We start from the raw sequence: 24,879 nt of genomic DNA, 5'->3' as shown, positions 1-24,879 counted from the left end.
AGAGGAGTTGAAACAATAATTCCAAATAATCTATACACTGCCAAATAGACTAATTTTTGTTAGGTTACCTTATGAGTTTGTCGCTTAACATGTTTAAAAAAATTTTTTTTTCTTTTGATAAAATAAAAAAGTAAACAAGAAGAACAAGGGGCTAGCAAATTTGAGAAAAATTTAACAAAGGGCTTGCACGAGCCCCTTATAGCTCACCACTGGGTGCGAGGACTAGATTTTTTGCTCGGAGAGTTGTGAATGAATGGAATGGGCTGCCAGAGTCAGTTGTGAGTGCTTTGTCAGTTAATGGGTTCAAAGGAGAGGTATGATAGATTGTTTGGATAAATTGGGTCTCCTGCGATGAGTCTTCGAACTCCATGGAGGTGCCTGTATAATAATAACTACTTATATATATATATATATATAGAAACAACTGTATCAATAGCACTATTCTATGTGTAGTGACCTTTTCCTTTAATGCACAGCAATATACACATCCAGAAAGAAGTGTGCTTAGCATTATGGAATAATGAGGCAACTGCTTCTATATACAAGGTAGCCTAGTTATGAAGATGCATCACATGCAAAGTTTGGTCAATTACACTTAGGGTAAAAAGCATATCTTGGCAACTTTTCTTTAAATTTACTTTGTAATAAATGAAAAAAACTTTCTGGAACTATCTCTGACACACAGTATTCTGTGTCACCTATTATACACCTTTTTTACTACTTATATATGGAAATTTTGCTTCATTAATTTAATCTTGGTAACTTTCTAGGTCTGGCTCCCACTAATGACAACTAAAGGTCAAAACCAGTCTGGGTAGTGATCCTTCCTTTAATGCATAACAACATACACATCTGATATGAAGTGTGTATTTTGCATTATGGGATACTGAGGCAGCAGATGTGGAGATACTTCACGGGCAAACTTTGCTGCTTACACATGGGTAAAGAATTAAACAAGAACTTAAATTTCCTGGCAATTTTAATGTACCGTGTAATCCATTGGAAAAAAGTCTTTTCATTTCTATGAAAACTTGCATATTCTGGTCGCAATGGCATCTTTTCAATTGTACTTAAAAACTGTCCTGCAGAACTATCACCTGTCCTTTATCATCTCTACAATTGCTTAAGCTGGCACATACCTTAATGCATGAAAGCAAGCATATATCCAACCTATTAAAAAAAGTGCTGCTCAACTACCATCACAATCATCTCCAAAATAATAATGGAGAAAATCATTAATCAAACCATTAATGTCTCCATTATCAAAAGCCTCACCAGTTAATCAGAGATCATTATTATGGATTATTCTGATCAAGATCAATGGTTCACTATGCATCCGCCATTGGACATATGCCATGGAAAAGTTTGGAGAAATGTGCTGTCACTTAATATTGCCAGGACTTTTAATCATGTGACATCAAGGCCTACTAAATAAACTTCTGTCTTCTGTAATTGGGTAGCCAGCTTTCTCTCTGGCTATTCACTGCATGTCGTAGTGGATGGTTCCCTCTCTTCAAGCCTTGTCATCAATGTAGGACTGTCTCAGGGCTCTGTTCTATCACCTACTGTCTTTCTCCCATATAAAAATGATATACTCTCAATCACCACTAATCCTACCTGCAGCTCTGCATGATAGTACACTTATACACTCTATTCATCCTACTCATTTGACAAGCCGTGCACAGTGATCTCAAGCTTCAAGATAATCTGCAACAAGTGCCTTAATCACTGATCTCAATACCCTCCTTCAATGTGGTAAGGATTATCTGGTTACTTTCATGCCATCAAAAAGCAGTTTTCTCTTGCAAAGAAGATCTCAGCTCACCTTCCCTTACCAATCAACCAGATAGGATCAGAGGAGAGCAATTTGGCTCACAGATGATCGCTCAGAGACTTGCTTCAACCTCCATCTTAGAGATGCACTGCCTCAGGTACTTCCATGGCTATTGCTCAATTGAACTGGCAACCATCATTCCTCCACTTCCTGTTTAAACAAGAGCAGTAGCTGTGCAACTCCCCTTCCTTAGTAAAACTGTAAGCACACCAAACTTGCTTCTCCTATTCCTCTTTTAAGTAAGGACTCATTATCAAAAAACATGAGGTAATAATGCCACAGAGGCATGTATAAACATATCTGCCAACTACATGTGTTTTACTACAGACCAACCAGACTGCAACATCCCCCCCCCCCAGTGGGTTGAATAGCACATTATACATGAAATATGTAACTAGTATTATTGTTTAAAGAAAGAATAATAAATATATATTATTGTTTTATAGTTAAATGCCAATGTTTTGTCTTTAAAGCTCAAGTTAAAATTGAAAGGGCTCATGAGAATATAACCTCTGGTATCAGAGTTGCATTGGTGTTGTACATTGGTAATGATACATTAACCTTCTATTATTGCTTCTGATGGAGGTTTCACTCGGATGAAAGCTATTTCAAAACTATTGGTTCTTAACAGAATTGGCAGATGCTCTGCTTGGCAAAACACCCTAGAGGCTAAAAAACCACTAGCACGAGATTGTTTATCTCATAATGATAAAAAACTTCACTCAATACTTGAATTTCTCATCAAGTTAAGATTGTTAGTGTAGTAAATTCAAGCTCAAATTAGTGTTTTAATATTAAGACAAAGTTTTGAAGAAACATTTCATTTATTTTTGAACTAGTATACATAGAGAATTTTGAAAATATTCCACACTGATCTGGTAGTATGTGTGTTCATGCACACATAAGCATATAATACACACATAATGCGTTGATTAAAGTTCAGAATGGATTAAAATATATATTGTTCCCTACCTCCTCCAAAAAGTGTTATGAAACACCATGATGCACTGTAGAAGCTCATTAATTTAAACAGTGAGGAGAAGAGAGGGAAAAGAATTTTTGATTATATCATGAATCATTATTAGCCAATTTTTCCCCCATTTTAACAATATACCCCCCACCCTCAAGACACAAAAGCTGCATGTCTTGAATGGCAATGCATTTGTGTAAATAACAGACCAGAGTCTGATACAACCAGAAGTGTGTGTGTGTATATATATATATATATACACATATAAAAAAAAGTCAATGTTTAAATCATTTCTACTTTTTTTAAAAAGTAATTTATTTTCCGGACGATGTTCACAAAACTCCTTCGGCATGCTCATCAGCAGAGTACATCCTTTGCACAATTTGTTTCAGTCTCTATCCCATACTAGCTTTGCATACTGCAAAGTTCATGGGTAGCTTAAGTGGAAAAAGGCAACAACTAGAAATAACCATCTTTTTTTTTATGCTTCTCTGATCACACTATCTGTAATAATTTTTTCAATTCTACCATCACCTGCCAATCTGACTTTTCTAAATCATCACGGAAGTATTCTTTACAGACATCAATAGATTGACGAGTTATCTGTAAAATAAAAAACAAGATACACAATTTTCAGAAGGGGGAGGAGAAAAAATTGTTTCGAAATTTAAACAATAGTGATTATTATGATGAACTAGAAAGTAAACAATTCAGATGTAAAAATTTATACAACATTTCACAAATGCACTCAAAAATAAACAGAATTTTATTTAAAAATATTTGAATTTCTTTGTAATATGAATATTCTATAATTTACTATAGCTGGAGAAGTGTAGCTAACTTAGAAATGATCCTGTTTCATTGCATATTCCTCATACAATATTTTAATTTAATGCAGCCACTAGCCATCCTCTACTGTTCTATACCACGTTTCTTCTGTTATGTTTACTTCTTTGAGATTTGATTCAGCTGTTTCCCTGCCAAGAGTTTCTGGATATATTCTAATGCTCCAATTTATTTATTTATTTAAGTATTAGCCATGCACTCTCCAATCTCTTTAAGCATTCAACTGGCATTTTAACTAAAAGGCATTACAGCAATGTCTTCTGGATTTCCCAATCATCCTGTTATATGTTATGATATATTTGAATTGTGATGAAATTGCTCTTCAGAGATTTTTCTATTAGTTTAAAAATTTGTGCTATTCCAATTAGTCATAGTTTATTTTACTTTCATAAATGTTGAAAATGAAACCCTCAGACGTTGCATTCCTTTCATCATGTTTAACTTCTGGAGTTAAGTTATTTGAGAATTCAAGCCAATCCTTCTAAACCCTTTTGAATAAAAGAGGGTGGTATTTTCCGTGTAGTAGCTCATAAAGGTTAAAGCTAAACAGTGAAAAGGGCCTCCACATAGCCTTTTAAGGAATGTAGAGAAGTGAATCTGGGTTTCTGACCTAATGTTCATTTCTTACTTTCTCATGGAGCACTCCATTAGTATCGTTAGCTTAACCACAAACAAAACAATGGGACAATAAGAAAGAATTTCATGCTGGCAGGAGTATCACTTGGCTAAACAAGGCCCTAATGTCTTCATCAGGGAAATGGAACAAAATCAAATTCAACATCAGCAGAATTAATGATAGGCACTAGTAGCATAAAGTAACAATAAAAAAGAAATGAAGCTGGAAGGAGAATTAGGGAAGGACCAGGTCAATATAATTGATACTGCAGAAACAAAGGCAAAAACAGATGGGATTCTTCTAAATAATAAATACAAGATTCAAACAATGATCAGGGAAAGGAAGGAGTTTCTATATTATTTTACACTAAACACAAGTTCAAGATAATCTTGAAGTGCAGGCAATTTAAAGTAGTGATGTGGACAAACTTCAAAATGAGGAAGTGGATGATAAAGAAAAGCAGGTCTTGTCAGAGATGAACCAGTAGAGAAGGAAATAATACCTAACATATAGAAATGTTTTGGGGAAATTTGGAGAAAAAGAGCAAAGCTTATAATGGTAAGTACAAGCAGAATTCTGTTAAGAACATGGAGAAGTCATTATTAACACCATGTTCTAAGATAAAGATGTGTATAAATTCACATGAAAAGAAGACACAAGAAATAAGAAAGTCATTAATTACATTATTGTTGAGAGCAACATCTTCAGTGCTGGTTCAGGATACAAGATTATAACAGGGATTTAAAATAGGAATTGATAATCATTGAGCAGAATAAAAGTGAATGTGATAGTGAAAAGAAAAAATGTACAAGAAAATTTTAAAAAGAATCAGTCAAGCAGCTTTCACATATTTATTAAAAACTCCAATATACAAATATAATTCAAGAAAAAAAGAAAGGGTTTGAAAACAAAAAATGATCCTTGGAGAATCAGCAGATGCTGAAGAAAAAACATTGATAGCTGGCAAGGTATGTAGAAAAGTTACCTGCAAGGACAAGAAAAATCAGAACTCCATAGTGAACTGAAGAAGTTAAGGAGCAGCCATGAAAGAGAAAGTGTAACAAAAGTTCCTAGCAGGTAAGTCAGCATGTGTTCTGAGAGAATACAGCGTAAGTGAGTAAAGTAATACGTAAAAGTAACTCAACAAAAGCTACAGGAACACTGGCATAAATATAGAAGATAAACATCAGAAGGGTGGCAAAATGTTCTTAAGGCTATTAAAGAAAAAAAGCTTAGAAATGGAGGAATGTGGAAGCTATCAGAGATGACAGAGGTGAGATGAAAACTGAATATAAAAATATTCTAGATGTATAAAGTAATTACTCTGAAAGATTGTTAAGTGACAGAACAGTGGTAAAAAACTATTCAAAGAGAAATTGCAATCAGGAATACATGATTCTTGAACAGAAATTATCAAATATGAAGTTCAACAGCTGCTGTACTGCATAATTCAAAAGTCCTGGTCAGAGAGTTGAATTCCAGGTGGCTGGAGTAGAGCTCTTGTAGCCATCTAAAAAAAAGAGAAATAAAAAAAATTAAGAATTAGAGGAATCGCCCTACTAAGTGTTGTGCATTTATTCAGGCATATTTAAGAAGAGGCTAAAAGCACTGTGGAAGGGAAACCTGGATTCAGGATAAACAGAGGTAGTCAGAATCAGAATTTCAGTTTAGTACAAGTTGTTGAGAAATCGCAGGAATATGACAGGGATTTACATTCAGTTTTGAAGATCTGGAAAAGGCATATGGCAAGGTGCCAAGACAGAGATGCTGTTCAAAACATGAGAATTATATGGTGTAAACATTCAATACAGTCTGTATCTGAGTTTGTAAGTTAGCAGTCAGAATTGAAGGAGGTGCAGGAAGATGGTTTGATATAAAATCAGGTGTGAGAAACAGGTATGCATCATCTCCACTATTTCTCATCATATGGACATCATTATGGATATGGATTTCTCATCATATATGGATAACATTATGATGGAAAGTGGCATTAGACCTGATATCAATATTATACTCTTCAATCCAGTACAAGATACCTCTAATTAAACAGAATGCTGCTGTAAAAAATTATATATGAAAACCAGAAATAAAATGACAGAATATGAAAACTGGCAGAAACATTGAAAACATTAGCTGAATCATGAAAGAAGTAAAAACCTTGCATCCATTTAGGCACAATTTTTAGTGAAGATGGCAAACTAAACCAGCCCACCAATGGTATAGAATGTCAAAATAGTTTCCATTAAATTACATTTTTTAATATATATTGACTGAAACATGAGTGGTAGTGTGATTAGTGTAATATGTGTGGTGCAAGTGAGGATTGAGAAAGATTTCATTCACATTTTTCTTGAAGCATTGCAGGTTACAGTTGTCTGAGAACATTTTATAAGGAAGTCTGTTCCAGAGGACAGGACAGACAGAATAAAAGAGGAAGAGGAGAAGGAGATTTCGTGTGCTTGCAGGTGCACTGAAAAGGGATGCTTCTCTTGATTTAACAGACATGACAGAATGTGGAGGAATTGTGCTTGCTAGTTCAGTGGAGCAGTGGTCATAAAAGTATCTGCAAATCAGACACGCACAGCTGACAACATAGTATCTGTGATAAAAGCTGAAGTAAGCCAATAAGGGAGGGATCATATATGAGTTGAATTTCTCTTCTGCGGAAGAATCAATAATTTTCAGGGAAGTTTTAGGTGAACTGCCCCAAATATACAAACAGCAGTCTAAGAATGAACAGATTTCTTATTTCTATAAATCTAGTACCCAGGTGGGCAAAAAATGGTATCTTAAGCAGAAAAGGATGTCTAGTTTTTTAGGTGCTGAGGTAGCTACTGATGTGTTTAAGCCAGAGGTAAATGTCAGTCCAAGAAGAGAGATCTTATCCTAATCAACCTTACTTTCCTGTGGTATGACCTGTTGTCACAAAAAGAGCTCGGTTGACCAAATATTGTGGTATAAGAATAACATCTCAAGATGAAGGAAATGACAACTACATACCTTATTTTTCTAGGGATTTAAATTTGGAAGAGAGAAAGTCCAGAGGCTTTAAGGTAGCAGTCCTACCACTGAACTATTCAAGCTAGACTAGTATCATGACATTGTGAATTTTTACCTTACTCTAAGCCACAAAGAACATGGGGATAGGTGCTTCAGAAACTGACCCTAGAATGGAAACAACAAAACATATTGCAACTTGGAATGCAAGAGGAATAATTTAACATTGCAATAATTACTGAAAGCAGGATAAAATTAAAGGAGCCATGAAGACTGAGAACTGATATGTAACAGAGTCAAAAGTTACCAATGGGCACAGACAGGAAGGCATTAAGATTTGGTTTCATAATTCTATTTCAAAACAGATAAATTCCTACAACCACTGAAATGAAAAGATAACAGTAGTTAGAATAAAAACAAACAGATGCTGCTTGACAACAATATGCTCCAGAATAGGGAAAAGAAGATGAAAGCATTGAATTCTACGAATGTTACCAAGACATGCATAAGAACAACTAAAAATGATTATGTGATATTAACAAGAGATTTAACTGCAAAAAACAATATTGGAATCTATGGAGAAATACAGGGAGTTCCTGCCTTTACAAATTAATTGGTTCCTGGTGATCATTCATAAAGTGGGAGTTTATTTGCCTTAGAAATAATGCTATAAGCAAGTTACATTTGTAAGAAGGAATATATAAAATATATATTAAATGATAAGAAAAGACTTTACTGACCAAAGATTTACATATTTAAAAAAATAACATAAGAAAAATTTTAAATTAAAAAAGGATTCTCCGAAAAAAAAACTTAGCTCATTTCTATATCACTGGGTGAATCGGCAGCCATCGAGGTAGTAGGAGATATATTAGGAATCTTTTGTGCATTTTTTTTTTTTCAAAGAAGGCCTCGAATGGCATCTACTTTGTTTACTTTCGCTTCTTTTTGCGAAAGTAAATGAAGCAGATGACATAACAATCGATAGCAAGCAAAAGCATTATTCATTTTGCAGGAAAATTTACTAGATCATTCAGTCTGAATCTTGCGATTCAAAGATTACTTGAGCTTTTTCAAGAAGTTTAAATGCTTCTTCCAGGCCTTTTAAAATGAAAAACCAAGTTGGAGCTTCATATTTGTTATCTTCTTTGTCTTTTTCTTCTTCATTTCTTTCTTGTTCCTCTAATTCAAGGAGATCATTGGGTGAGAGTCCCATAGTGTGTGATTAAAGCAGCTCATGAACAACCTTCCAAAACTTCCATTCGCAACTGGTTAGCCATAAAGAAGATCGCTCGAGTTTCAGAATTCACAATTTTTGTTGGGTCTTCAAAGCCTTTAAAATTATCATTAAGCTGAGGACAAAGTTTATGCCAGACGCTCTGCATTATCCGAATTGCGTGCAAAATGTTGAATCTCTTCTAAAACTCTTTGATAGAAAAGTTTCCAACTTTATCAATTGCTTCTATTAACACTTCAAAAGTCTCTTTGAGATTGTTGTGTCGGAAAAAGTGATGAGTCATCCCTTTTTCCCACCCAACATTAAAGTTACCTCAAAAGGAGGGGATAAGGACATGCTTATGCCTCCGGATGGGAAGTGTACCGTATAATGTCCCAGGAAAATGTAAATAACCAGATGTGTAAATTCTAAACATTGTTAAAATAGCTCATAAGTTTATTAAGATAGTAATTGTGAATGAATTAAAGTAGGAAGTCATGTAGTATTAACAAATAAATATATATAAGCTAAGTACAAGTTTAAGGCATGTAAAGACGGTTCGTAGCCACGGCGTCCAAGCGGCTGCCACCGTATGCGTGACGACACCGCCGAGTGAGGGAGCTGTTCCGGAGTATAAAAGTTTCGGCGGGAGTTCGAACCACTCTCTTATCTCCAATCGCTTGTGTCTCATTTCCGAGTTTCCCGTAGGAGAGCTATGTAGAGCTTGCCGCCTCGTGTAGCAAGGATCTCCCCTTGCTATGCATGTTACATCGGTCAAAACTGCAACTACAATGTGTTCAAACACATAAGGAGAAAGAGCCACTGATGAAATCCACGCCAGCGTACAGGTCTGTGCATGAGTGTTTTCGGTTTGAGTAGAACAGAGGAACAAAGCCCGCCATCAGAGAAGGTACAGTGAACAGATCAGAATACCTAGTCAAAGCAAGAACAGTAAGCGAAGATTTTCTTATATTAATGTAGGATTAAAGTATCCGTGGAGTAAAGAAACAGAAGTTAAGAACACACGCTACTTACGTGTTGTGCCATAGGAACAGTCTGCATTTTAGACACTTTTGTCTACTGCAAAGAAGAAAACATATTAGGCTCCAGCCGAACAGGAGGCCGAGCTCCGAACTGTTTAAGTGATTTAAGAAAAGTAATGTCATATGATCAGAAAGTGATTTAAGTGTTAACAGATATTTTGGGGGAGAGAATTAAGTAGAAATAAGTTCTATTGTCCTAGAGAATTACATGTCAGATTGATTGAATTGTCTAGTGCTTATATGTAATGTTTCATGTATGATATTACCAAGTAACTTAATTGTGAGAGTCTGAGGATAGATATATGTACAGAAGTGAGGAATTTATGCCCAGTAAGAGATCATAGTACAGAAGCTTAAATGTGTTTAATTAAGTAAGGGGAACCCAGACTCTTTTAAGGTTAAGAATTTAAATAACATGTATACTTGTCTTTGTGAAATAATAAATGTGTTTCTTTTTACATAATCAATTGAGTTTGTCACATCTTCTGCGGATTTGAATTACCGTTTGGAAAATTTCGTACCTTGCATTTAAAGGGTAAACAAATAGTGATATGAGAATAGGGACCACGACTGCATACATCTTGATCCCTACAATTTTCTTTAAGTATTTTAGATAGTGTATCAGAATTTAGTTGCCAGCTGGCACAGTCTTTAATCTATACAAATTTGTCGGCAACCAGAAGTCTGAGAAAAAGAGATACAAAAATTTAATGTTAACCTGTAGAGTTAAGAGAAGTAAAGACAATTAAAGACATATAAAGTAAAACCACAAAGAAAATGGGGATATAACAAGATAATGTGTTTCAAACGTTGCAATCACTCCATGATCCATTGGTTGTAAAAGAGAAGTTGTATTTCGAGGCAAAAAGACTATTTTTACATTAGGGCAAACGTAAGCTACTGATGAGGGATGGTTAGGTGCACTGTCAATTATCAGATGTACTTTAAATGGAATTTGTTTTTTTCTCACAATATAGTTTCACTTCAGGAACAAAGTGATGTATAAGCCAATCTGCGAATAGGGAACCCATGAGCCAAGCCTTCTGATTTCCTTTCCATATTACTGGGAGAGTATCTTTAATGAATTCCTTTTAAGCTTCTTGGATTTTCTGGTTCGTGCAGTTAGCCTAGTGGCTATGTGCTTCACAACCACATGCCCAGGTAAGGAGTGTCCTAGGCTCGATTCCCATCAACGACGTGAGGAGCTTAAGGATCTTCCTCAGCCATAGCCAAGTTAGCCGGTCTTGGGCATGGACAGCCCCCCCCCCCCCAGTAGTTTATCTAGAGTTTTTCATCTCGTAAGCACAAACCAGCCTGGTGAACACACACACACGGATAGTCATGAATATCGCCCTTAGGGAATGCAGCAGAGGAGTGGCGAACCGGCTATATTAATACGCCAGTAACCTCTCATTAGGAGGGGACTCAACCTGTCCTAGACGGATAGGATAGGAGGATTTTCTGATCGATGCATAAACAAGGATTTTTAACTTGCAATCGCCAGAAGCACTTCCTCCTAATAGTAGGGTAACGTAATCTTTTAATGCTTTAAAACCTGGCATTGAGGATTCTTCTTTTGTGATGCAAGTTTTTGCAGGCATCCGTTTCTGAAAAAGGCCCATCTCATTGATGTGAAAAATTTGCGATGGCAAGTAATTTCCTTCTTTAATTATTTTTTCTAATTTTTCTAGATAAGATTTTAAAGACTCACTATCAGTGCTTGCTGCTTCACCTTGTACTTTAATGCTATGCCAACCAGTTTGCTTTTTAAAACAGTCAAGCCACCCACTACATGCAGCAAAAATCTCTTTGCAGTCATCCCCTTTTTGGTCTTACAGCATTTTAAAAATGGCTAATTCACAAATTGTTGCATAGGTAATAGGCATGTTTAATCATTAAGTTTGGTCGCTTATCCAAGCAGTTAACAGTTTTTCCATATGAGGAATTATACTGCCTGTTTCTTTATTATGCAACCATGTAGACTGCATAGATTGTGCATTTTTTACTTGATTCAAATATTTTTCTTTATCCTTTAAAATGATGCAAACTGTAGAAGCAGCAAGATAAAATTTCTCAGAAAGAGCTTTAACAGTGCTACCTGCTTGATGGCTGGTAATAATTTCTTATTTTTTTTCTCTAGCGTAATTGCTTTTCTTTGTTTCTTTTGCTCATTTTTCTGATTTTGCACTGTTGGAAAAGTGAAAGGGTTATAGCTAAAAACAAAACAAAACAACAACAAAACAAAAAAAAAAAAAAAATCAGGTGTAATTGAAGACTACGAATAACACACATTGCCAAGGCTCGTTCTAACTGATCATTATGTCATTACATGCTGAGTAATTCCCTGTACACGCTCCAATTGTCTTCATTGTGCACAATTTAAAATAAAAATTCTGATCGAAAAATTTCTTAAAGCGAGAAATACCTGTACTATAAACAGAAATAGTAAAAAAATAATAACTTTGTAGTATATAATATGTACTACAGCAAGAGGATAGAAATTAATTATAAGATTATCTGAAATAAAAACAAACATTTTATTTTCTTTATATGCCAAAGTATACAGAAGGCTATGAAATAAACACTGGTTATTTCTTTACTAAGACACCTAAATAGTTGCAATTAAGGGGAGGGAGGATTCCATTATAAAACCAGATATAGTAAATGATACAAATATACAGTGGTATATGAGCAGAGAATTAACTAATGCCTAAATAAAACAGAATGTTATAATATAAAAAACAATACTAAACACCAGAGGTATATAAACTGATTGGAAAGAAGTCAATAGACACCATAGTGTGAGAAACAAACAGCTACGGAGCCCACCTAAAAAAATATGCAGGACCTCCTTTAACTGCAATGACTACGTGGCATACTTTCCACAACATACAATAGCGATCAATGGGAATTTTGAACCATTTTCCCCCATATGCATGTAATGACGTCCTGGACTGTTGTGGAGGCAGACATCCCTTAAACTCGCCCGACATTCTGGTTCATCCCAAAGATGCTCAATAGGGTTGAAATCAAGGCTTTGTGGAGGCCAGTCAAATGTGCTGACAATCATGACCACAAACCACACAATTAAAGCAGCAGCCTTATGACATGGTGCATTGCCTTGCTAAAAGACAATGGTCAGTTCTGTAGAAATGCCACAAAGCACTTGCAGTTGACTTCGCGCACTTCCATCTCAGTATGGTATCACTGATTGTTGACCTGGGATGGCCCAATTTGTCAACAATTTACCGAACAGACAGGCTTGCAACATGGCATCCTATCAAAATGCCTCTTTCAAACTCCATTGATTCCCTTCTCCTGGACATGGTTCCACTGAATTGGGAGCACCAAATTCCCCCAATTTATACCAGCTACAAACACGTGACTCATTACATGGGACAATGCATCTTGCCCATGGGGTATCGATTGACTTCTTTCCAAGCAGTGTACTACATGTTTTGCAGTGCACATGTCCTAGGTATGCACTGCAAAACTGGAAAATTCATGAAGAAATAATTTTTGAGCAGCTATTTGAAATAAATGTATTATTTATATCAGTCATTTGAAATAAAGTCATGAACTATTACACACATCAAGACATTCACAGTGTGACTGTAAATCAGATAAGGCGAGTGTAGCCTTCAAAGCACACATTGACTAGTCATATATGAAGAAAGATTAATGCAATTCCCTATGCAGAGTCTGTGACAGAGCATCTGTTTGCATTTTTAGCTGAAGATGAGCAGAGAATAAGTAGCACGCTTGTTAGCGCATTCACATCGAATGAATTTGCAAGGGAAATAAAATTGTGCAGGATTTCAACAACAAAAGTAGCTTAATTTTACTCAGATTAACTGTAGCTGAGAAGAGAAGTGTATTTTTTAAAACTTTTATTATAAAATTTTTTATCCTTCTTTATATCAGTTGTTTGAAATAAAGTCGTGAGCTGTTACAAATATCAAGACATTGACAATGTGACTGTAAATCAGATAAGCTAAGTGTTGCTACAAAGCACCCAAGTATTGAAAATATGTTGTATGCACTTTTTTTAAACTGAGAATGGAAGGTCAAGTTAAAAATTATTAAAGGAGGTAAAATGCCTGCCTCTTCCAAATTTACATCTCAGAAACGAAGAATCAAAATTATATATAAACAGAACAGTCCTTAATAAATTTTACATAAATTTAATGATATTTTAACAATGCTGCTTTACCACAGTGCATCCAATGGAATACCCACCATATGCGTACGTTAAACAGCAGCAAATGAAACTTAAGAAAAAACGAAAATTTTCTTAAAAAAATAAAAAAATGGGATGATGAAATTAAAGTAACAATTAGAAAGAAAAAAAAACATACCACAAATGATCAAGCAGTAAACAATTAGAAGATGAAACAGAATGCAAAAGAAAAAGTCAATTGTGGAACAAATTTGTTTCTAACTTAGAATATGATATATATAAAAGACCCCAATGCAAATAAAATTTTGAAGCATCTCAGTTCGGATATTAGAAAAAAAAAAGTAAATATAATTTCTAAATTTTTATTCATAATGATGGATGTGACAAAGATACAGTTACACCACCAGTTTTTAGGGCAACAGACTGTCCAACATCTACAGACAAAATTAGAGGAGTGCACTCAAAATTTCTACAACCACCCAACTAGTTAAATGGGCCACCACAAATGGCCGTGTATGTGTTCATGGGTCAGTTCACAGTAGTGGTGTCAACCATAAGTCTATATCCACTTGCACTGTATCATTTATACTAATATATTTCATTTAATCACTTAATTCACATTTAACATTTAAGTTTCTAGTCATCCATGATACTTGAGAGACATAGAAGGGGGTATAATTAATGGGTTAAAAGTGTAGTGATAAATTATTATTACGTGACCTCTTTTTGTTCCAGCAAAACAGCTAATCTGGCATGGTTCTGGAACTAAAGAAGACAGAAATTCGTTAAAAAAAAAAAAAAAAAGAAATTCATCTAGAGAAGATAACTTAAGCTCAAAATTATATAAATATGCAGGAATAAGATTTAGAGAGAGAGAGAGACTTATTTTTAAATAAAGTTTTATTCAATAGGAAATCCACCAAAAGAATGAAAAAGAGCAAGAGTAATTCATATTCGTTAAAAAAAAAAAAAAAAACGAAAACCCAAGAGATTATAGAAGTATAAGCATTCTGAATTCCTGTTACAAAATAAATAGCATAACAGAATATTAAAAAATTTTCTTAAGGGTCAAAGGGGTGCTTAAGAGTCAAAGCTGTATAACTGAGAGGAGACCTCCACATAGCCTTAAAGGAATGCGGAGAACCAACCAGGGCTTCTGACCTAATGTCCAATCCTCACCTTCTCGTGGTGCACCCTGTTGGGTATCTACCTGGATACTGAACGAACGAGGATGGGCTGGCAATTTGGGATTTAGCCGACCAAATTGTAATTTTTATTGGCTTAAACCAAATTACAAAATGATGGTACAACACGAAAAATTTCATGCCAGCTGGGGCGTCGCCTGGTTAAACAAGGCCCGCATTGTTTTCGCCAAGGAACCAGGGCAAACAGCGAAAAGGAACAAATCTGAAAACACACCCCAATTCAACATCACCAGAGTTAAAGATCGGTACTATCAACATAAGAAGCTTGAATGGCAAAGAAAATGGAGCTAGCTGAGGAATTAGATAAGTACCAGATCGACATAATAGGAGTGACTGAAACAAAAAAAACTGGTGAGATCTTTCTGAACAATAAATACAAAATGTTATATTCAGACAATAACAATCAAGGAAAAGAAGGAGTAGCCATAGTATTCAACACAAAATACGAATCTAATCTTCTTGAATGGCAGTCAGTCTCATGTAGAATAATGTGGGGAAATATGAGAATGGAGAACTGGACAATGAGACTTATTTGTGTCTATGGTCCCACAGAAGGTTCTACTAAGGTAGAAGTGGAGGAATTTTTTGAGGCTTTAGAAAAAGCAACTGACACAATGAAAAAGGAAAAGTTGGCAAAGTAGTTGGGGATCTAAATAGCAGAGTAGCAAATGATTGTCAGACATACAAAAATATTTTGAGAAAATTTGGAGAAAAGAACAAAGCTAATAATAATTGCAAATATCTGTTGGATTTCTGCTGAGGACATGGATTGCTTATTACTAACACCATGTTCCAACATAAAAATGTACACAAATTCACATGGAGAGAAGAGGCAAGGAATAAGAAAAGTCTCATTGACTACGTTATTGTTGATAGTGATGTTTTCTCCCTGGTGAAGGACACCAGAGTCTACAGAGGATTTGAAATTGGAAGTGATCACTATTTAGTCTTGAGCAAGATAAAATTAAATTTCATATTGAAAAGAATAACATGTAAGAAAGTTTTAAAGCGAATAAAAGTTGAGGAGGTGTGAACTGTAGACTAAAATACACAAAGATTATTGAAGAAAAAAATGAAAGAGTTTGAGAACAGGAATCAAACCTTGGAGATTTAGTGGCAAGCCTTGAAGAAAACCCTGATTGATTCATCTAGAGATGCATGTGGTGAAGTTGTCTGCAAGGATAGAAAAATTAGAACTCCATGGTGGACACAGGAAGTTATAGAGGCAGTGAAGGAAAAGAAGAAAGCATATCAATAGTTCCTGGAAAATAAATCAGCTTGTGCTCTTGGAGAATACAGAGACAAATGTAAGAAAGCTAAACACTGTGTAAAACTAGCTAAACAAAAGTCATGGGAGGACTTTGGCAAGAACATAGAAAATAAATATCAAGAAGGTGGCAAAATATTATGGAGTTTGTTGAAGAAGCTTAGGAATGGAGGAAAGAGTGCTGTAAGAGGTGTTAGAGATGATAAAGGTGACATGAAAATGGGAGAAAAAGATATGGAATATCTTTTTCTTATGTCTCTTGTCATATGGAATAAGAGAGAAATTAGTCGTAACACTAAGTTAGCTGTATACAAGACTGTGTTCAAACCGATTTTAACTTGTGGATCTGAGAGCTGTGGCAGAAGTAAAACACTTGACCAAAGACTAGAGACTGCAGATATGAGAGTCCTGAGAAAGATTAGAGGCATGAACAGATGGCATCAATGGCAATATCATATTAAAAACGAGGATATTAAGAAAGAACTTGACATTGTCAGCATCCAGGAATGCGTTAGCAGAGCTAATCTCAGGTGGTATGGTCACTTAAACAGAATGGGTGAAGAAAGATTAGTAAAACAAGTGTTCTCTGCCAGGTTGGCAGGAAAACAACCCAGAGGAAGACCAAGATGTAGGTAGATTGATATGGTACAAAGTGCCTTAGATGATAGAAATATAAGATCTGATAATGTTGGAGCCTTGACAAGTAACAGACTGATTTGGAGGAAAATTGTAGATAGGAAGTTAGTAATGATGTAATTTTTTCATGTAGTACTTGATGATGATGATAAAAAATTTTCTAATGGCTTTATTCTGGAAGCAGCATAGAATAGTTTTCGAAAAGGACATTCATACATAAATCTCAACTTTGTGTCTAATAACAGGAAAAAAAAAAAAAAAAAAAAAAAAAAAAAAAAGAGCAAAGTACAATCTGGAAACCCACATCATATTTACTGATTTTGAAAAGTATTTGATATGGTAAAACAACATTTAATATGTTGCAAGAAAGACAAATACCATTCTAATGCTGGCCTGGTTGGCCAAGTGGTTAGCATATCCACTCTCCAGCCAAAAGGCTGCAGGTTCGAATCCTGCTGTGGGCATGGACGTTTGTGATTAGATGGCATTGGTGTAGATGATGATGATGATGGAGAGTTGTAAAGTAGGTGCCCTCCCTCGATGAGTGTTTGGATTCCCTGGAAGTATCTCGTAGTAATAATAATACCATTCTATGAGCTATTATATACATATACGAAGATAATGCAATACAGATATGACTGAACTATCTATCACCTTGGTAAAAGAGATAAAGAAAGAAGGTAATCAGGGATGTCTCCTGTTTGCAACTCTATTTAACATTTAAATAAAATAATAAAATGGAACAGAAGACCATCACAACATTAATGTCTAATATGAATTTATTCACACATTTTTTTTTTCTTCCTGATTTCTTCTTCTTCTTGAGTATTCTGCAATTCAGCAGGTTCTTCTTTTAGTAGCAGAAACTTTCCTTTCACTCTCTCTGTTCTGAGCCTTCTCTTTCAAGGTTGGTTGTGTTTCTGGGTCTTTTCTCATCTATTTTTCCTTCAATGGCATCTCTGATGATTCCATTCTCTCTCAGAATATGTCCAGTCCAGTTTCCCTTGCTTCTTTTTATCCTCCTTAACAGATTTCTTTCTTCTTCTACTCTTTTTAAGACCGCTTCATTAATTATTTTATCTGTCCATTTGATTTTTTCCATCCTTCTCCAAATCCACATTTCAAAGCTTTCCAAAATCTTAATTTCTTCTTTCTTCAATGTCCAAGTTTCAGCTGCATAGAGGGCAACACTCCACACATACATTTTATTAGTCTTTTCTTTAGGTTTCTATCCATTTTACTTCTGAATAAATTCCATTTTCTATTAAAGGCATCTCTTCCCATCGCTATTCTTGCTTTTATGTCACTTTTACATCTTCTATCACTGCTAAGAACACTTCCTAGATATTTAAATGCCTTTACTTGATTCAATTTTTCCCCATTTATTCTGATACCCATATTTGCCAGGTAATTTGCCTGATTATCAGGTAATAATCATGGATTCTGAAAATAATCATCATCAAAAAATCAAAATTAATGACTTTTAATGCACGATTTCATATGATGAAAAAATATTAGCATGAAAATTATAAAATATCTAAAAAAAAGCAGGAGTAACAAATTCTACTTAAACCTAACTTGGTACAAAAACAGACTCTACTAAAAGTTTATAATGATATGCTACTTTAGGAATGCTACTATATGGAAGTGAAATTTGGGCAATAAAAAAAATTAAATTTATGAAGAAAACAGCAAAATACACTCTATTTGATTATAAAACAAATGAATTAATGAAAGAATTAAACTTGGAACCAATAATAAGAGAAAATAAAGAAATATAAATACAAATGGATGAAGCATGTTAAAAGAATGTAAATTGGAAGACCATTCAAGACAAGCATTATCAACCATTAGGAATAAGAAGACCAAGCTATTCATTGAAAAAGTTTGTAGACAGAAACAAACAACAAAATTAGTCAAGCAAAGAAATTTATATGGAATATGAAAGAAATTAATCAAAACACCAAAACAGCTATTTACAAGATAAGTCAGTGTTAAAACCAATTTAAACTTAGTGATCTCAAAGGCAGGTTAGAAATAAAACAGTTGATCAAAGATCAGTGATTATAAACATGAAAATTTTGAGAATAATCAGAAGAATGAACAGATAGCATCAGTAGCAAAATCATATCAAAAATAAAATAAGATCTTAGGAAGGAACTTGGCATCAACATTCAGTAGTGTGCGAGTCGAGCTAATCCTGCGCGGAGGGGGGGGGGATATGGTCACTTAAAAAGAGTGGGAGGAAAGATTAGCAAAACAGGTATCAGATGCAAATATGGATGGAAAAAGACCAACGGGCCTCAGAAGATCTGGATACCAGATTCATTCATGCTATTTCCACACATAACAATCAATTCCAATCAGGCACCACTCTATGAGAGAAAAATCTAGCTCTCAATCTCTTATTATTACTATTATTACGGGCAAACTCCAGGGAGTCAATAGACTCATCGAGGGAGGCCCTAAATCATATTCATCGCAACTATTCGACATTCATACAGTATCTATCATACCTTGCCTTAAACTCATTCACTGTCACAGCATCCACCACAGACTCAGGGAGCGCATTCCACTCATTCACTACTCTAAAAGTAAAGAACCCAGCTCTAACACCTTTACTAACCACACTTTTGCCCAGTTTCCATGGATGTCCCCTAGTCCTCCCACAACTAGCCCTGTTCTCAAAAATATCTTCTGAATTAATTTTATAGAAACCCTTCAGTAATTTGAATGTCTCAATCATATCTCCCCTCCTCTGCCTATCAACCAATTTTTGCAACCCACAAATCCTCAACCTGTTCTCATAAGGTTCATTCCACAGACCTGCTATCATCTTGGTCACTAGCCTCTGGATCCTCTCCACCTCCTCCCCATCAAGAAGAAACCTAGGTGACCAAATCTGAGCACAGTAGTCGAGATGGGATCTTATCAAGGCTCGATACAGAGGAACAATAACCTGCTTGTCTCTGCCTGTCAACGTATTCTTCAGCAACCAAGTGATTTGATGACCTGATTTGGCCACTTTTGCAATGTGTCCCCTAAATTTCAATTTCTTATCCACCAACACTCCTAAATCTCGTGCCTCATCAATTTCCTGGAGCACGGTTCCACCAATGCAGTAAACTGCCTCCAATCTTTTCACCCCAAAATGCATAACCTTATATTTTGCCACATTAAATTGACATCCATTCTCCCTAGCCCAGACCTGCAATCTATCCAAATCATCCTGCAAAATTTTGACGTCATCTGCATTCACTATTGCCCTACCCAACTTCGCATCATCCGCAAACAAATGAACTGTTCATCTCAGATCCTTTCCTATATCATTTATGAACAAATTAAACAGCAGTGGTCCAAGAACAGATCCTTGTGGCACACCACTAGTCACAGGCCGTCTTGTGGACTCTACTCCTGAGTAAACCACTCTCTGATATCTCTCCATCAACCACCCTCCTATCCATCTCACCAACCCTATGTCCATCCCCATATGCTGCAATTTACTGATTAGAATTCCATGTGGTATCCTGTCAAAGACCTTAGCAAGGTCCAATAGAATCACTGTAAACCCATTACCCTTATCCAGTTCAGCCGTCACTGTGTTATAATACGTGAGCAAGTTACTGAGGCATGACCTACCCTTCACAAAACCATGCTGTCCCCGATACAGTATCCCATTTTCTTCTATCCAATCTTGTATTTTCCTCTTGACTATTTTCTATAAGACCTTGATAATGATTCCTGTTATGCTGATTGGCTGGTAATTTTCAACAGCAGCCTTGGAACCACCTTTGTGCAGTGGAACTATTTTCCCCTCTTTCCACCCACTTGGGACTGACCCAGTCCTGAGGCTCAAATTAAACAAAATGGTCAAGGGCACTGACAATTCTTTGGCCGCTTCACGTACGACACGAGCTGGTATACCATCCAATCGCACAGATGTATTGACATTGAGGTTCTATAATAGACTAGTTACCTCTACTTCATTCATCACAATTCCAGTATAAGCTGTTGGTTCTTCCATTTCTGCAAAGTCACCACCTGGATGATATACTCTTGCAAAGTGCTCGCTCAGTAATTCCACAACATCGACTGATTCGGTTACCTCCCTACCCTCAGCATTTTTTAAGATCATTCTACCTTGAGCATTTTTCCTTTTACTTGCAACATATTGAAAAAACCGTTTGGGATTCTCTTTAGTCTGCATGGCCAATTTCCTTTCGTAATCTGCTTTTGCTTTTCTTATCACCCTTGTTACCATCCTGGCCTGAGCTTTATACTGTTCCTGCACCTGATGGTCACCCTTCTCCTTAAATTCCCTCCACAATTGTTTCTTTTTTTTGCAGCTCAAGCTTAATAGTGTTATTCATCCATTTAACCCCTACTTGATTTATTATTCGGACTCTTGGTATACTGTCAACCATTGCCTCCTGCAAACAGTTCTTAACCACCTCCCATGCACTATCAACATCCAGCCCTTGCAGTTTTACATGCCATGGCATTGAGCCAAGCACACACCTAAGCTTGTCATACTTACCAGCCCGGTAATTCCATATGTACCCTGTCTTAATTGTAAATTCCACTCCTTTAGCCACCTCCCAAGTCATGACCTTATGGTCACTCTCACCAATTGGTGGCAACATGGTCATGTTCGTTACAGCTACATTCTCAGTTGCAATTACTAGGTCCAGCACTCTCTACCCCCTGGTATTTTCCAATACATGTTGGCGTAGATAGTTGTCCCTTAATAACTGCATAAAATCCAATTCCTTCCTCCCGTGTGCCCTCTCCTCTTTCCAGTCAATGTTACCATAATTGAAATCACCCATAATAATTACCCTCCTTCCACTCATTTCTTCTATTTGCTTATGCATAATATCCCCACCATCCACTCCATCACCCGGTCTATAGCAGCACCCAATTGTATATTTTGTTCTGCTAGATTCTATCTCACACCAAACAGCCTCAAATGTGCTTTTTTACCCATCCTGTAGTTCGACTTCTATACTCCTTGGCTGAAGCTCATCAGCTATCATCAATAACACTCCTCCCCCCTTTTTATTCACCCTGTCACTCCTGAACACACTATACCTATCGCATTCAATCCCACTAGCTTTATCATCTTCTGTCAGCCATGTTTCACCACTCCATCACCCGGTCTATAGCAGCACCCAATTGTATATTTTGTTCTGCTAGATTCTATCTCACACCAAACAGCCTCAAATGTGCTTTTTTACCCATCCTGCAGTTCAACTTCTATACTCCTTGGCTGAAGCTCATCAGCTATCATCAATAACACTCCTCCCCCCTTTTTATTCACCCTGTCACTCCTGAACACACTATACCTATCGCATTCAATCCCACTAGCTTTATCATCTTCTGTCAGCCATGTTTCACTAATACCGACAACCTGTGGCCTGGAAGTGCCAACCACGGCCAAAAACTCTTCCTTCTTGTTCCTAATACTCCTGGCATTAGTGTACATGAATCGCAGAAGCCCATTTGTCCCATCCCTACTTTGATGCCTTATACTAACTATCCCATTCTGATTTGTTGTCCGTCGTACTCGCCCGGGCATAATATACTCATTCATACACTTAACTGCCCCCCCCCCCCCTAAAGTCTGAATATCTACTCCCTCCCTCTTAATAAATCTAGTTTCCCTGAGTCTGTACATCCACTTCCACATCATTCATCAACACTCTTTCAAGTCTCCGTACACCAACTCCATTCAAATGTAATCCATCCATCTTATATAAGTCCTTTCGCCCATCGAACTCATTCCACACATCCACAAATTCCACACCACTCTCCATGCATAACCCACGCATAAAATTATTGGCAAAAAACTTATTAGCAGCATTCATTCTTAACTTCCAAGGATGACCTCGGGTCTTTCCCCCACCCTCCAGTAAAAGAAAAATTCTGTATAACCCTTTCAGAAGTTAGTCTCAATCATATCATCCTCCTTTCTCTTGTGCTAGTAACTGCAATCTGCAAATTCTCCATCTGTCTTCATAATCAGTATTTCACAATCCTGATATAACTTTAAACACTTTGCACTCTCTCTACTGTATCAGAATCAAAATGAAAACCAGAAGACCAGACCTGTACACAGTAGTCCAATTGAGGTCTTATCAAGGCCTTGTAAAGAGGAAAAATGACATCCTTATCTTTGCATGTCAAGGTTGTTTCAGCATTGCAATTATTCTCTGAGTTGGATTTACGATTTTTGTTATATGACCCTTGAACGTCAACTTCCTGTCTACTAAAACTCCAAGATCCCTAGCCTGATCAGTTTCTTCTAGCATAATCCCAACAATAACATATGATATTGGATATCTAAATCACAAAGTGATGACCTTACTCCAGTGGCGTAGCAAGGGGGGGGGGGGTGCAGAGGGAGTGGTCTGCTCTGAGCGGCACTTCGAACCTTTTTGAACTTTTGCAGTTAATTCTAAAATACAGTCTTGAGAACTCATTTCCAAATATTGCAATACTACTGCGAATTTTCCTCACAATTGCTGTAAGTGTTGCTAGTTGTGAGAGGAGTTTTTCTAAATAAAATTTGATTAAGAATTACCTATATTACTATGACAGAGACTTCGATAATGTAAGCAACGATTTTGCTAACAGAAAAGCAAGAAAAATAACACTTTAGAATATTGAAATTAAAGTTTTACTTCAAAAATAAACAGTGTTTTAATTTATTTCCCTATTCGTTGTTTTGACATTTTGTAGTAATTTTGGTGTGTATTGAGAGGGGCGGCAAACTCAGGGACTGCCCCAGGTGGCAACAGCTTTAGCTACACCACTGCCTTACTCCTTTCTTTTAGTGTTGCATGGTGATCAGCAGATCTGTGAGATTCTTATCAACCACCCCAATCTGAACAATAATGGTAGTCTAAAAATCCCAAGCATATGGAAAGCACATATTCTACCCACAGATCATTTCTCCCTAAGAGTTAACTATAAACAGGACTGTAGATAATTCAGAATCCTAAATCTAATATAACAATTGTCATGTTAAAAATAGGACATCATTGTTCCTGTAAGAAAACATTCTATATGAAAGAATGTTTCTCTCATGTTATTTTAAATAGAATTTAGCTTTGATGTAGTTTCTAAATAATTATTTTTTAATTTTATCTGTATTTTTTATTTTTATTTTTTCACTAGAGGTCATGCCACTAGAATAACCGGTGATCAACTCATCGTTTCTTTAGCTTACTGTGTGAAATGTAACTCAGCTTGTCCTTGTACATGCTCCAGATGATGACCTTAATATAAAGGTCGAAACATCAGGAAAATTAAAATAGTTATTTATAACAGTTGTAAAGATTCATTTTAGAAATTAAACAATAATTTCTAAAATGAATGCATGACCTTACATTTATTAACACTGAACTGATAGCCATTTTCACATACCCACAATTCCAGGCTATTCAAATCATTCTGCAAGTACTATATATACTAATGTATGGCAGCACTCCTGATTACCTATTTTTGTATCATCAGCAAATAACTATGTCCCATGTCAAATCCTTTCCAATGTCATTAATGTATAGATGAATAACAATAGACCAAGGACTGATCTTTGAGGTACACCACCGGTTACTTTGAATCTTGCAGATTCACCCTCCCTACATATACCACTTTTTGATATCTGTCAGTCCTCTTAACATGCCAATATTCTATAATCCAATGCCATATTCTCCAATTTATGCAACAGTCTTCCATGCCATATTCTGTCAAAAGCTTACCAAAATCTAAAAGTATCATGGTGTATCCATTCCTCTTGTCTAACTCAGTAGTAACATTATTATAGAATGTGAGCAAGTTACTAAAACATGACCCTCCCTTAGTAAATCCATGCTGTTCACTGCAAAGTAGGGATTCTCTGTCAATCCACACCCATATGTGAATATGGATTGACTTGCAATCCATATCTGAATGCAAGCCCTAACTAATTTTTCCAAAATCTTCACCACCACTCATGAGAATACTGATGGGTCGAAAGTTGGATACATTGGTCTTTATTACTATTATTACATGATACCCCCAGGGAG

General features: G+C 36.0%; 1 protein-coding gene across 1 annotated transcript in view; it reads right to left on the bottom strand.

Moving 5' to 3' along the window:
- Window positions 1–2,639: 2,639 nt before the first annotated feature.
- Window positions 2,640–24,879, bottom strand: part of eIF5B (eukaryotic translation initiation factor 5B) — a 530,511-nt gene continuing 508,271 nt past the window's right edge. Inside the window, exon 23 of the mRNA XM_090397300.1 lies at window positions 2,640–3,407. Within this exon, the coding sequence (XP_090253426.1) occupies window positions 3,300–3,407 (108 nt within the window). The 3' untranslated portion in view covers window positions 2,640–3,299. The remainder of the gene's footprint in view (window positions 3,408–24,879) is intronic.

Source organism: Typopeltis vanoorti, chromosome 8, assembly GCF_054136105.1.
Source record: "Typopeltis vanoorti isolate ZY-2024b chromosome 8, IOZ_Tvanoo_1.0, whole genome shotgun sequence".
Lineage (NCBI taxonomy): Eukaryota > Metazoa > Arthropoda > Arachnida > Uropygi > Thelyphonidae > Typopeltis > Typopeltis vanoorti.
The sequence above is the reverse complement of the archived record's forward strand: the minus strand, read 5'-3'. Positions and strand labels throughout refer to the sequence as shown.